Below are 15855 nucleotides of genomic sequence, written 5' to 3' on the forward strand. Positions count from 1 at the left end.
ATATAATTACCATGCGATCCGGTTGCAGTGCATTTCCAAAAGTAGCGCATGCAGTGCGGGGACAAAGTCATCCAGCGCTCCCAGGGCAAAGATGACAAACTGTGCCCCCCTTCCCTAAGGGTTAGGGTCAGGGCGCCCGCCCATTTCTGCAATAAACCATTGCGCCCAAGGCAACCGCCTCTCTTGACCACCCCTTGTCCCAGCCCTGAATTCCTGCACGTCTTTTTTGCGTGGAGTGCGATTTGAGCCCATTTAAAATAATAGGGCTCAAATTGCACCGCACTGAACACCATTTGAGTGGCACAGGAACGCGATTCTCAATCTTGTGAGATTACTAGTACTAATTGGCACTCAGACCTTTTTTATATTGAGATCAATGACAACGTGGGGCCCCCATGATCTACAGTTCCCCACACCGAAAAGAAGGGTGATCCTGGCTGCAAAGTGTTTTCCATTATAAAGAAAGGGGATGTGGTTTTCTTTTTTTGTTTGTTATTGCATCACATTTGTCACCGTATAGAAAAAGTAAAAAAAACGAAGATTTGGCAACGAGGTTGTCGGTTTCTTTAAATCGGAATGTCGACTCAGATCCTGTTCCTGTACAACTTCTGTCTGGGGTTAGCACATTGCTGCAAATCATTCTAGGCCAGCCACCTGCCAGCTGTGCTTGTGTTACGCGGAAGTGTCTGCGTTTCTGATATGTAGAAGAGGAAGAGATCCAACATTATAGGGTAAGTATACTCTTCATGAAAGTTCGCTTACCGCTTCCTATGTATAACCTTTAGGCTTCATTCACACCTGTGTGTTCCGCGATCAAACGCACTTCAAACACGAATCTCGCTTGTGGTGCTATTATTACCCGAATGCCAAAACGCATGGTTAAAAAACAAGCGAGGCTCACCGCCTGAAAAAAAGGTGCACAAGCTTCTTTGGTGCTTGTGTCGCACATAGGGCAACCCATTCAAGTAAATAGGCTTCTCTGTGCTGTCACCTGACAAACACACCAAAAAAATGCAACAAAAATGCACATTAGCGCAATGCACAATGCAATGATCCTGCCATTGGGTTTGTTCATTTTGCACTTTCTTTAAAGCCACTTGACCTCCGAAAGATTTAACCCCCCCCCCCCTTCCCGACCAGGAATTTTTTTGCAATACGGCACTGCGCTACTTTAACTGATAGTTGTGTGGTCGTGCAGCACTGTACACAAAAAAAGTCCTTTTTCCCCACAAATAGAGCTTCTTTTGGTGGTATTTGATCACCTCTACGGTTTTTATTTTTTGCGCTATAAACAAAAAAAGCCGACCATTTTGAAAAAATGGGGACACTAATTCCGGTGCCCAATCAGGGATTCCCTTCCATTGAAGAGATTTCCTCTCACTTGCTGGTTGGTTATAGGACAGGAAGTAAAGGAAAATCTACCCAGTGGGACACAGATTGCAAAAAAAAAAAAAAAACTGGACAGGGGTTATAACTCTCCCTTACTCTATCCTAAAAAAAAAAAGTTTTGCCTTTAGTTCTACTTTAAAGTGATTGTAAATGAAAAAACAAACAAACAAAACAGGTTTATACTTACCTGCTCTGCGTAATGGTTTAAACAGAGTGGCCCCAAACCTCCTCTTTTTGGGGTCCTCATCAGTGTTCTGTCAGAATTGGCGACTGGTCAGATTTTGTAATGGAAGTGATGTTCCATTGTGGCCATCTTGGTACACCCGCACTCGTTCGCTGTAAGCCTACAGTCAGAAGTCGGCAAGCGGACATCTTTTTACACCCACTGAAGTCTTGCATTTTATACTTATTTTTACCAGTAAACTCAGGAGTGAGCACATCCCCGGAGTTGGATCTGCTGCCAGCTGGAGCTGGGGCCCTGGGTACATAACTGTAAGAGCATTGAGAGAGAGCACTGTAAAGCACAAGGACTGAGACTATGTTGCCACCTCTGAAATCTCGCACCACCCCCCCCCCCCCCCCCCTCACACTAAAGTGATACTGCAGTGTGAGCCAAGGTGCAGAGCCATGCTGAACTAGGGCAGAGGATTCCTTACCAAGCAGTGGGATTTCTGTGCTGGATCTCTGAGACTGGTGAGTGGGCCTTGCAGCAATGACCTACTGCCATTAGAGAGAGTGAGCTCCTAGGGATTGACAGCACAGCTGCCCTATAACCTATTCTTGCCTGCAGGCTCTACTGTGGCTGTTCTTATGTGCATCAACGGTATGATTGGGCCCCATTATTAGCCGGCTGAAGATCCTGGACTAAAGACTGACCATTTACAGTTGCCTCATAGGGGCCTTTTGTAATTGCCTAGTATAGGGGTAGCACAAAACAAATAGTCCTTCTTTGGATAGTCCCTAAGTAGTTGTATTGTCCTTGTTCTCAACACAGTTAATGTTCATGTTCGCTGCTTACTACTGATCTTGCTTGTTTATATGTTAACTCCAGTATAGTGGTACAGAACTCTAATCTAAGTTTCTGTGGCATTATAAAACTAAAGTCTAGCAGACTGTGTCTAGACCTACCTCCTGTATGATCATTGATGCTCAAACCTTCACCTCCTCCAACCTATGCCAATACTTTGATTTTCTTTATCATTAAACAGATTTTTTGGTATTAGTTTACTACCAAGTCAAGGATATCTTTGCTGGTAATGCTTTAAGTGTTGTGATTTTCATTCAACTAGATGTGTCAGAGGGTCTGAGGGTGTCAGAGCTGGGGCACAGAACAGAGAACCCAAGTTGCCAAGCAGCTCCTTCAGGAGTGGAGTTACATATACACTATAATACCAAAAGTATTGGGACGGCTGCCTTTACATGCACATGAATTTTAATGACATTCCAGTCTTACGATATAGGGTTCCATATTGAGTTGGCCCACCTTTTGCAGCTATAACAGCTTCAACTCTTCTGGGAAGGCCGTCCACAAGGTTTAGTAGTGTATCTATGGGAATGTTTGACCATTCTTCCAGAAGCGCATTTGTGAGGTCAGGCACTGATGTTAGACGAGAAGGCCTGGCTCGCAGTTTACATTCTAATTCATCCCAAAGGTGTTCTATTGGTTTTGAAGTCAGGACCAGTCAAGTTCCTCCACCCCAAACTCGCTCATCCATGACTTTATGGACCTTGCTTTGTGCACTGGTCCAAATCATTTGGTGGAAGGGGGATTATAGTGTGGGGTTGTTTTTCAGGGGTTGGGCTTGGCCCCTTAGTTCCAGTGAAGGGAACTCTTAAGACGGCAGCATACCAAGACATTTTGGACAATTTCATGCTCCCAACTTTATGGGAACAGTTTGGAGATGGCCCCTTCCTGTTCCAACATGACTCTACACCAGTACACAAAGCAAGGTCCAGAAAGACAGGGATGAGTGAGTTTGGGGTGGAGGAACCTGACTGGTTGAGTCCTGACCTCAATCCAATAGAACACCTTTGAGATGAATTAGACCGAAGACTGCGAGCTAGGCCTTCTCTCCAACATCAGTGCTTGGCCTCACAAATGCGCTTCTGGAAGAATGGTCAAACATTCCCATAGACACACTCCTAAACCTTGTGGACAGCCTTCCCAGAAGAGTTGATGCTGTTATACAGTGGCGTCGGCAGGGGGGAGCTCACCGTGGCTGAAGCCCCGAGTGGGTCCCGAAAAGCCCTGAGTCTCGAGTGGGCAGCATTCTACTTATAGCCCTGAGCACTGCTGAGCGGGGACCAATCTTATCCAGAGCGCCGAGTAGGTTCCACCTTCTGGAGCCTGCAGCGCTGATGGACGTCCCACTGGTCCAATGGTGGGACCACGGGACATGTGACGTCCATCATAGGCACTGCAGGCTCCAGAAGGTGGGAATTAAAATTCAGCCACCGCATGAGATCTCCACTCTGCTCTCCTCCTCTCCTCCGGCTGCCTGCTGGGAAGATGGGCGCTCACCGCACACCGCGGCTGAGCTGCTGCTGCAGGACACATGAAGTCTCCTGGTCAGGTAGGTCAGTGTGTGTCACTATCGTCAGTGTTTGTCAGGTAGGTAGGTCAGTTTATGTCAGGTAGGTAGGTCTGTGTATGTTAGGTAGGTCAGTTTATGTATATCAGATAGGTAGGTCAGCGTATGTGTGTCAGGTAGGTCAGTGCGTGTCAGGTAGGTAGGTCAGTGCGTGTATATCAGGTAGGTCAGTGTGTGTCAGGTAGGTAGGTCAGTGTGTGTCAGGTAGGTAGGTCAGTGTGGCAGGCAGGTGAGTTTAGTGGTCACCATTGATGGGCACCGGTAAGCCAGGCAGCAACCAGCAAGTGAGCTTATCCCCTGCCACACAACCCCACCGCGGCCCCCCACGCCCATGCTGGTCTTGGACTTTGAGCTGAAGCCCCTGATCTTTTTGCCACCTAGAAACGCCCTGCTGTTATAGCTGCAAAGGGTGGGCCAACTCAACATTGAACCCTACGGACTAAGACTAGGATGTCATTAAAGTTCATGTGCGTGTAAGGGCAGGTGTCCCAATACTTTTGGTAATATAGTGTATTTGGTTGTGATAATCAGGTTGACTATTTGAACACAACGCTATTCAAACTGATAATTAGGTTCGGGGTGGACCCCCAAGCTGGCTTTTTATATCTCTTGGAAATTCCAGTGGTGCGATTTTCTGCAGTATTTTTTGTCTCTACCCCCATCCACGAGACAGCCAGGTGGCCGTGGTTGTGTAGGAGCGTAGGCGTCATAACACACAGATCGCACACTCCGCACACAACCATTTCCCTTTTATACAACATCTCCGTCTTCATATTATTACTTTCATTTTAGCCTGTTGTCTTTAGACCCCTTTCACACTGGGGCGTTTTGCAGGCGCCACAACGCTAAAGAGCCGCTGCTGTGTCTCCAACGGGAAAGCCCCCGAGGGCTAACACACTGGAGCGGTGCGCTGGCAGGACGGCAACAAAAGTCCTGCTAGCAGCATCTTTGGAGCAGTGAAGGAGTGGTGTATATACGGCTCCTCCACTGCTCCTGCCCATTGAAATCAATGGGGCAGTGCGGCTATACCACCAGCAAAGCGCTTTGTGGTGGTTTTTAACCCTTTCTCAGCCGCTAGCGGGGGGTAAAACCGCCCTGCTAGTGGCCAAATAGGGCCGCAAATCCGACGGTAAAGCGCCGCTAAAAATAGCGGCGTTTTACCGCCGACGCACCTCCCGCACAGTGTGAAAGGGGCCTTATTGGTATGAATATTATTTTTTGTAGGCAGGTTTAGCAGAGACAGAGCTGGACATGGACATCTAAATATACGATAAATCCTATATGACAAGAACTATGGGCAAGGGCCAGACTTTTAGGATACTACAAACCACCTGGAGAAGCTAATAAAAGATACTACACATAGAACATGGTATTAGTCACATAGATTTATTTCAGAAGGAACCTGGCGGTACGCAGTGCCGACAACCTTCAGAACTGAATGTACTGGAAGGGGGCGTCTGGGTGTGCTGGAGGGTCTATTGACGCTGCCTGCTAGGGGTCCTATTGTTGCTTGTGGAGATCTATTGTTGCTGGGGAGGATCTGTTACTTCCTGGGAGGATCTACTGTTGCCAGGGAGAGTAGTCCAATGTTGCCGGATACTCGGGGATCTATTGTTGCGGGGGGGGGGGGGCATGTATAGTGCTGGGAAGGGGTTCAATTGTTGAGCAGGATTTTTTATTTTCTTAGAAAAATTTGCATCAGGCCGCGTACACACGCGCGGACTGTTCGCCCAACTTTGTCCGTCCAACAGTTTCGGCAAACAGTCCGCTCAAACTTAGCATGGACGGACATGGCCACACACGACGGACGAACAGTTTGCTGAAACCGTGCGCGATGACGTGAACGGCACGTACGACGGGACGAAAAATACGACGTCCTATACACTGCATTATAGCTTTCGGCATGGAAATCCTTTCTGAGCATGCGCGAGACTTAGTTGGCCGAACAAGCCTACACACGAGCGAACAGTCCGCTGAAACCTTGTTTCAGCGGACAGTTTTTCGGAATTTCCGTAAGACCTTGTTCGTCCAACTGTCCGCTGAAACTGTCCGCTGAAGCCCCACACACGAGCGGACTGTCCGCCCAAACACTGTTCAGCGGACAAGGTTGGGCGAACAGTCCGCCCGTGTGTACGCGGCCTCAGAGTCAGTGTCCGTGTGTTTTAGGTAGGAAAAAAAATAAAAAAAATAAAAATACTACGTTCTACAGGTACAAACAACAAATAACATACACATATGTGGCATTGTTGCGATCGTTAGGAGCAGGAGAATTTATTTTGGGTTGTTCTTTGGTGGTAGTAACAAGAAAAATACAGCTAATTTAAAAAAAAAATGCTTATTTTTTTTTTTTACTATTTTGGCCCAGTTTTCCTATGATAATAATAAAAAAAAAATTCCTACCAAATAAATATAATCCACCTGGATGCACAAAGTAGTTGTGATGATGTGTACAGTTTTACTTATAGGAAAAAAGGGGGGTAAGGTGCGCTATGGAGGCTAGATTATTATTAGAAATTTTAAATAGGATCGCCCCTTGTCCCTATATAAGTCGCAGCGCAGCGCGTCCCTGGCATTGCGGCCGGAGAGATCGACGAGTCAACCTCTCCAGGAGAAGAAGAAGAAGAACGGAAAGCGGCGGCAGCAGAAGACCGGGCCACCGCCTGTAAAAGAGCTATAAGAAGGCGCGGTGGCCCGGCAGAAGAACCGAAGAGGGGGACAAGACCCCCAAAGTCGGTAGAAGAGGGCGGCGACGAAGAAGAATGCCGGGCTCCTCCGCTAGTAAAAGAGCTACAAGAAGATAGCGGAGGAGTCCGGCGAGAAGACCCCCGAAGACGGAAGACCCCCGGAGCTGTGCAATAAATTATTTTATCTTGTGTGTTGTGTTTTTTTTTGTACTTTATTTTACAGGTGAATGGGTAGGGGTACATTGTACCCCATACTCATTCACATAGGGTGGGGGCCGGTATCCGGGGGCCCTCTTATTAAAGGGGGCTCCCGGATTCCGATAAGAGAAGAGGCCCTTATCCTCATCAACATGGGGACAAGGTGCTTTGGGGTGGGGGGGCCGCGCGGCCCCCCCTTCCCCAAGGCACCCCCCATGTTGAGGGCACGCGGCCTGGTACGGCTCAGGAGGGGGGGGGCGCTCGCTCGCCCCACCTTTCCTGGCCGGCCGGGTAGCGTGCTCGGACAAGGGTCTGTTGTGTACTTTGGGGGGACCCCCACGCCGATTTTTTTCGGCGTTGGGGTTCCCCTTTAAGTCCATACCAGGCGGCGGGGCCAGCGACGTATCCTTTGCGGGCCCCGCCTACCTGGAGACGCGCTCGAAATGAGCGGACTTTCCTCCGCGTGTGTGGGCGAGTCCGTTCATTTCAAAAGTAGGGCGGATAGTACGGCGGACTTAGTACGCCGTATTAGTCCGCTGAAAAAGTGCCGTGTGTAGGCAAGTAGCCCGTTCGGAAAGGTCCGACGGACAGTGTTGCGGGAAGTCTGCCAGACTAAGTACGTTAGACAGACGGCTACGTGTTTACGCGGCTTTAGAAAGTGCATATGTGCATTATGCAAACCACAATTTATACTGTCACAAAAGTGCTATGTGTTTATATTAGTGCCAAAAGATATTAATACAGTGCTTTACACTTTAACTTCCATCACAACACCTCCCTGGGTGTGAAATCGCAAAATGGAAAAATGCGAATATAAACTAATAAGACAGTCCAAATGATTTCTAATCAGTCCAACAGCAGAAATGAACATCAGAAAGTTCCTCTATATTCAGATCAGAGTGACAATGTGCTCAGTGCTTGGTGGATTTCTGAATTGCAACCGGTGCGATTTCCATGCATTAGAACAATATTCCGCACTCACCAGCTCCCCTGCCCAAATAGGGGTTAATGCGCCTCCACAGTGGGAGCCCCTGTGTCGCTATATAGAGCTGCTCCGGTTACCATCCAGTTATTTTCCTCATTATAAATGAAAATAAAAATGTACATAGTGTAATCCAGTTTAAAATCCGAAGTTTTATTATGTGCAAAAAGTTGCTACTTGCATAGATGAAAGAGAAAACAGCGCCTCAGTATTGTGCTTGTTACAGCGTGTTTGTATTCACCGCTGCCGCCTTGTGAGAGAGAGAGTGTTCTCTACGCGTTTCGTCATTGGACGTCGTCTGGAGCGGCAATCAGATCTCCAAGTTAGAAGAGCACTTTCTAACACTGCTAAAAGTGTAAGGGCCGGTTCACACTGCGGGCGATGCGAGGCGACACCGACTTGCCTCGCCGCGACCTGCCTATACCTGACTGTATAGAAGTCAATGCAAGTCGCCCCGAGGTCGCCCAGAAGTAGTACAGGAACCTTTTTTCTGAGTCGGAGCGACTCGAGTCGCTCCTCTCAGAACGGTTCCATTGTACAGAACGGGGGCGACTTGTCAGATTGCGGCGAGGCAAGTCGTGTCGCCTCGCATCGCCCACAGTGTGAACCGGCCCTAAGGCACTGAATTTATATGTTTTTGCACTAATATAAACACATAGCTGTAGCTCTTTTGTAACAGTATAAACTGTGGTTCTCAGAATACACATATGCACTTTCTAATATTGCTATTTGCTAGCGACTGTATAAGTTTGTATTTTTATATATTTTAATATTTGTATATTTTTTCTATATTTGTGTGTGCAAATTATAATTGAGCATTTTTTGGTGACAGGTACATTTATTTAGTCACACTATTTGGCTTTAGATTGGTCCTTATATGGACCAGGTGTATAAACGGCAGTAGGCGAGCGCCGTAGCTACCTCTCTAGCACTTTACAGTTTTACTTATGCCCTGTACAAACGGCCGGAAATTCTGACGGAAAAGGTCCGATCGGGTTATATTGTCGCAAAATCCGATCGTGTGTGGGCTCTATCGGACTTTTTCCGTTGGAGATTTCCGACAGAAAAAAAATTTGAGAGCTGGATCTAAAATTTTCCAACAAAAAATCCGATCTGACTTCTTCCGATCGTTTGTAGAGAATTCCAACGGAACAAAGTGCCACGCATGCTCAGATCAAATGACGAGACCAAAGCTATTGGCTAGCCGCAATGTAGTTCCGTCGTACGCAACGAACGTCACCACGTTCCGAACGATCGGATTTTCCGACAACTTTGTCCAGCCGTGTCTATGCAACACAAGTTTCGGACAAAAACCATCTAAAAAAATCTGACGGATTTTGCGGTCGGAATGTCCGATCGCGTGTACAAGGCATAACACATGTCAAAATTGCAAAATTGTGCTTAGGCATTTCGATTTGGTTTGTGTTGCTTATATTATTATTTATTTTTTTTTGCAATTTTTTTTCATAAAGGTGATGTTACCCTTGTCAGCATCTATGAATCCCCTCCTGGGGTGGGGGTGGGGGGGGGGGGGGGCAGAAGTAGTGCTGACATATAGTGACAATACAACCCTTTGCCTTAGTATAACGAGAGAGATAAGGCGAGGACCCAATCAGCTCTGTTACTACGCAACGGTCCAGTTTTAATTTAGCGCGGTGTACGTCTCCAATATTTACATTGGACTAATGCAAAGATCCGGGATCGGAGTCCGTGTACACAATGTAATCCATGTGACTTCTCCCTCTACAGATAGTCTGAGCGAGGAGCACCGGACAGACCGAGGAGCACCGCCATCCTTCTACGGGGCCAGTCTAATCTATGTGGATGAGAAGAGAGTGACACCCTGCGAGCGGATCATGAGCGCTTCCGGGGACACCGAAGACCCCAAATCAGCTGCGATGGAGCCGACACAACGCCGAGAGAGCGACTCCCACACCGAGGTGAGCACAGGAGGCTGTCCCAGACTTTCCCAGACTTTATTTCCCATAACAGACCCATAGTGCCAAAGCTTGGTGCCAGCCAGACACGTGCGATTCCATTCCTTACAAATCGAAATTCCAACAAATGTTTCAATATTTGGAGATTTGAAGGTATCCGAATTTCCGAATCACTATAGTAACGAATTTCATCGGATCGAAAATAAATTATGACAACGCGAATTATCCAAATTCTAATTTAAAAAAATGAATTTGAATTCAAAATGGAAACAGATTTCAATAAATACAGTTAGGTGAACTAGGAAAGATGATTAATACTTTATATCATCTTTTATATTATCCTTATATGACTATTAATACTGGCTATACAATAGAATAGAACATAATCAAATAGAATAGAATACAAAATAAAAGAAAAGAATAGGAGATAGTAGAATAAAATAAAATAGATTAGAAAATAAAAGAATAGAATCGAAAAAATTGAATATAGCTGACATTTGAATTTTCGGAAGACGGCTATTCTATTCGAATTTATTACATTTTTTTCTATTCTATTATTTTCTATTTTATTCTTTTCTATTATATTTTTTATTTTCTATTATATTCCTTTATTTTCTATTATATTCTTTTATTTTCTATTCTATTTTATTCCATTCTATTCCCTTATTTTATTTATTCTATTCTATCATTTCTATTCTATCTTTCTATTCGTCTATTCTATTCTTTTATTTTATAATCTTCTATCTGCTATAATCTATTTTCTAATCTATTTTCTATTCTATGCCTTTATTTTTTATTCCATTTTGTTTTCTAGTCTATTCTTTTCTATTCTATTCCTTCATTTTCTATTCTATTCCTTCATTTTCTATTCAGTTCTATTGTGTTTTATTCTATTTTATTGTATTGTATTCTATTGCTTTATTTGCTATTATATTTTATTCATTACTATAAATCAGCCTAAGTAGGAATCATCATCTTATTTATTTTTTATTCTATTTTTTATTTTCTATTATATTCCTTTATTTTCTATTATATTATTTTATTTTCTATTCTATTTTATTCTATTCCTTTATTTTTGTATTCTATTTTATTCTATTCCATGCTTTCTATTCTATCGTATTTGTTCTATTCTTTTATTTTCTAATCTATTATTTTCTATTGTATTCCTTTATTTTCTAATCTATGCCTTTATTTTCTATTCTATTCCTTTATTTTCTATTTTATTTTGTTCTATTCTATTTTCTAGTCTATTCTTTTCTATTCTATTCCTTTATTTTCTATTCTATTTTGTTCTATTCTATTTTCTAGTCTATTCTTTTCTATTATATTCCTTAATTTTCTATTCAGTTCTATTATGTTTTATTCTATTGTATTGTATTGTATTCTATTCCTTTATTTGCTATTATATTTTTCTTCTGTACTATAAAGCAGCCTAAGTAGGAATCATCATCTTCTTTTTCTTTTTTTTTTTTTCTATTTTTTCTTTTCTATTCCTCTATTTTCTATTAGATTTTTTTATTTTCTATTCTATTTTATTCTATTCTATACTTTCTATTCTATCTTATTTGTTGATTATATTCTTTTATTTTCTAATTTATTTTCTATTCTATGCCTTTATTTTCTATTCTATTCCTTTATTTATTAATCTATTTTGTTATATTCTATTTCATTTTCTAGTCTAACCTTTTCTATTCTGTTCCTTAATTTTCTATTCAGTTCTATTATGTTTTATTCTATTCTATTGTATTGTATTCTATTCCTTTATTTGATATTATATTTTATTCTGTACTATAAAGCAGCCTAAGTAGGAATCATCAATTCATTTATTTTTTTATTCTATTTTTTATTTTCTATTCTATTCCTTTATTTTCTATTCTACGTTATTCTAGTCTTTCCTTTCTATTCTATCATATTTGTCTATTCTATTCTTTTAATTTCTAATTTATTATTTTCTATTCTATGCCTTTTTTTCTATTCTATTCCTTTATTTTCTATTCTATTTTGTTCTATTCTATTTTCTAGTCTATTCTTTTCTGTTTTATTGTATTGTATTATATTGCTTTATTTGCTATTATATTTTATTCTGTACTATAAAGCAGCCTAAGTAGGAATCATCATCTTATTTATTTTTTATTCTATTTTTTATTTTCTATTCTATTCCTTTATTTTCTATTAGATTCTTTTATTTTCTATTCTATTTTATTCTACTGTATCCTTTCTATTCTATCTTATTTGTCTATTATATTATTTTATTTTCTAATCTATTTTCTATTCTATGCCTTTATTTTCTATTCTATTCCTTTATTTTTGTATTCTACTTTGTTTTAGTCTTTCCTTTCTATTCTATCATATTTGTCTATTCTATTCTTTTATTTTCTAATCTATTATTTTATATTCTATGCATTTAGTTTCTATTCTATTGCTTTACTTTCTATTCTATTTTGTTCTAACCTATTTTCTAGTCTATTCTTTTCTATTCTATTCCTTAATTTTCAGTTCTACAGTTTTTCAGTTCTATTATGTTTTATTGTATTGTATTCTATTGCTTTATTTGCTATTATATTTTATTATGTACTATAAAGCAGCCTAAGTAGGAATCATCATCTTCTTTCTTTTTTATTCTATTTTTTACTTTCTATTCTATTCCTTTATTTTCTATTATATTATTTTATTTTCTATTCTATGCCTTTATTTTCTATTATTTTTTTTTCCTATTTTGTTTTGTTCTATTCTATTATTTTATTTTCTAGTCTATTGTTTTCAATTATATTCCTTAATTTTCTATTCAGTTCTATTATGTTTTATTCTATTCTATTGTATTCCTTTATTTGCTATTATATTTTATTCTGTACTATAAAGCGGCCTAAGTAGGAATTATCCTCTTATTTCATCTTTATACCTTACTAGATTTATTGCAATATGTTTCCATTTCAAATTTGAATTCGGATAATTTGGAATCAATTTGAAAATAACGAACATCCAAAACAAATCTGAATATACAAAATTAATTCCGAAAACAAATTATTCTTACATAACGAATATATCGAAACAAAATGATTAACTTGATGAATGAATCCAAAACAAAATAAAACACATTTTTATATCCTGCACATCTCTAGTGGCTGCCAAAATGATCCAAATCAAGCAATTTTATTTTTTTCTTAGTCCTTCTGTCCTCAGAGAGCTGTAGCTTTGTTTACATGGGTGGCAAAAATAGGTGTTTGAGCCATGGTTTTACCACCCCCCTGACCACCCAGTTAAGATCAAGTGGACTTGGCCACTGTGCTGCAGCTCAGTTTCAGGGTCTTGGCAATCTTCTTATAGCCTAGGCCCTAGGCCATCTTTACGCAGAGCAATAATTCTTTTTTTCAGATCCTCAGAGAGTTCTTTGCCATGAGGTGCCATGAACTTCCAGTGACCAGAATGAGAGTGAGAGCGATAACACCAGATTTAACACACCTGCTCCCCATTCACACCTGAGACCTTGTAACACTAAAGAGTCACATGATACTGGGGAGGAAAAATGGCTAATTGGGCCCAATTTGGACATTTTCACTTAGGGGTGTACTCACTTTTGTTGCCAGCGGTTAGACATTAATGGCTGTGTGTTGAGTTATTTTGAGGGGACAGCAAATTTACACTGTTATACAAGCTGTACACTCACTACTTTACATTGTAGCAAAGTGTCATTTCTTCAGTGTTGTCACATGAAAAGATATAATAAAACATTTACAAAAATGTGAGGGGTGTACTCACATTTGTGAGATACTGTGTGTGTGTATTGTGAGCCTCTGGGTGGCTTTCAGCACTCGAGAGCGGCTGAAAGCCGCCGAGAACTACCGAGCGCCGCCGGGATACACAGGACATCCGGCTCTGTATTTAGGCGGCGCCATTTTTAAAAGGCAAAGCTGCAAATGACACTGACAAGGGTGCAATGATGGGCATTTAAATGTAAGTTTTTTCCTTAAAATTCCCTCCTAAACTTGGGGCGCTTGATATACACCGGCGCCGATAAATACGATATCTATCTATCTATATATATATATATACACACACACAGTATCTCACAAAATTATATATATAATTAATATATTCTATATATATATATATATATATATATATATATATATATATATATATATATACACTGTATATGTATATATATATATATATAATTTTTTATTTTTTTTTGCAGATACCCTAAAGAATAAAATGGCAGTTGTTGCAATACTTTATGTCACACTGTATTTGTGTTTCAAACACAATTTTTGGGGTAAAAATACACTTTCATGAATTAACAAAAAAAAATAGTAAAGTTATGTGAAAGATGATTTTACACCGAGTAAATAGATACCTAACATGCTTCAAAATTGCACATGTTCGTGGAATGGTGACAAAATACGGTACTTACAAATAAGGAAGCTAGAATTATTGCTCTCGCTCTAATGATCGCATCGATACCTCACATGTGTGGTTTAAACACCGTTTACATATGTGGGCACAACTTATGTATGCACTCAGTTCTGCGCATGTGCTCTGAGAGACGGGGCACGTTTTTTTCTATTTTCTTATTTATTTTATTTTATTTTATTTTTATTTTATTTTATTTATTTATTTTACAAAAAGAGCTCAGATCTCACATTTACAGGCAAAAAAAATAAAAACTAAATTACATTTTACATTTACTAATAAAAAAAAATGGCCCTTTAAAGCGGTTGTATTACCCCCCCAAAAAAATTTTTTTTTCCTACACCTGTAAGGCAAAGGGCATAATGAGCTAGTATGCACCGCATACTAGCTCATTATGAAATACTTACCTTAAAACGAGGCGTTGGTAATTCACCTGGTCCACGCCGAGGGAGCTGACATGTTGCTTTGGCATGTCTTCCGGGTATCGCGGCTCCAGTGGCCGGAGCCGCGATGTCGTCACTCCCGCACATGCACGTGGGAGACTTCTTTCTGGCAAAGTCCGGCATCTGCCGGACTTTCAGCCGAGAATCCCCTTGTGCGCATGCGCCGCTGCAGTCAGCGGCACATTGCGAGGGGAATATCTCCTAAACCGTACAGGTTTAGGAGATATTCTTTTTACCTACATGTAAGCCTTATTATAGGCTTTCCTGTAGGTTAAAGTTTTAAAATTGACTATACAACCACTTTAAGGCCGGAGGGTGGAAGTGACGTCAGATGATGCTCCAGTCCTCCAAGGGCAAAGAGTCCAGTGGGGGGACATCTTGCCCTCACTCGACTTCCTGCCCATTGATCCAGGGGATCGGATCCTTTCTCCCTTTACCGATGGCTTCGGTAGGCGGGGAAACGACCGGGAAGTGGTGGAAGGGCGCACCTCTCCCGCTGCATCTGATTTAATCACTTACTTAGCATGTAGCTTCTTTTAAACATAAGCTGGTGACATGACTGCTGCCTCAGGTTTGCTGTTTCAGGGTGGCTCCTTTCTCTTGCAGCATCCTGCGGAGCCTCCCTTGCATGCAAGGACTTGAGTTGTGTCTCCCTACGCTGTGTGCATCCATAGAAAAACACACAGCCCCATAGCCTAGAATAGAAAGGCACTCCCCTGCTCCTCTCTCCTCTTCCTCCGTTCTTCAGGCTACAAATACTGCAGCTGCTGACTTTTAAAATAAGGACACTTACCTGTCCAGGGAGCCCGCGATTTCCTCACCCGAAGCCCACCCATCCCTCGGCTCCCGGGTGGAGGCACCGGTATCTTAAGTAAGGGAATCAGGAAGTGAAGCCTTGCGGATTCACAGCCTGCTTCCCTACTGCGCATGCGTGAGTCACGCTGCACGTTCTGAGTGGTCCCTGCTGTCTTCTGGGACCTGTGTGTCTCCCAGAAGACAGGGGGGTGGGGGTACCACAGATACTGCAGTGATCATTCGCCGGAAGTGGGAGCAAATACCTGTATTAAACAAGTATCTGCTCCCCCTCCCCCTGAAATGTGCAAAATGTGGCATGGGGGGGGGATCCTTTTCTGGGTGTAACTCCGCTTTAACTCTTTCCTGTGAAGAATGGAAGTTCAGGGAAGCAGTACAGAGAGAGTAAGAGCCAGTGTTCTGGGGAAT

The 15855-nt window shown here is 41.8% G+C and overlaps 1 protein-coding gene across 3 annotated transcripts in view; it reads left to right on the forward strand.

Moving 5' to 3' along the window:
- GPSM3 (G protein signaling modulator 3) overlaps positions 1-15855 on the forward strand; it is a 93013-nt gene that overhangs the window by 41974 nt on the left and 35184 nt on the right. For all 3 annotated transcript variants that reach the window (XM_077483810.1, XM_077483823.1, XM_077483815.1), the window contains exon 2: positions 9594-9784. In XM_077483810.1, coding sequence (XP_077339936.1) covers positions 9701-9784 — 84 coding nt within the window. In that variant the 5' untranslated portion in view covers positions 9594-9700. The remainder of the gene's footprint in view (positions 1-9593; positions 9785-15855) is intronic.

Source organism: Lithobates pipiens, unplaced genomic scaffold, assembly GCF_037356315.1.
Source record: "Lithobates pipiens isolate NorthernLeopardFrog02 unplaced genomic scaffold, aLitPip1_a1.2 Scaffold_1, whole genome shotgun sequence".
Classification (NCBI taxonomy): Eukaryota; Metazoa; Chordata; class Amphibia; order Anura; family Ranidae; genus Lithobates; species Lithobates pipiens.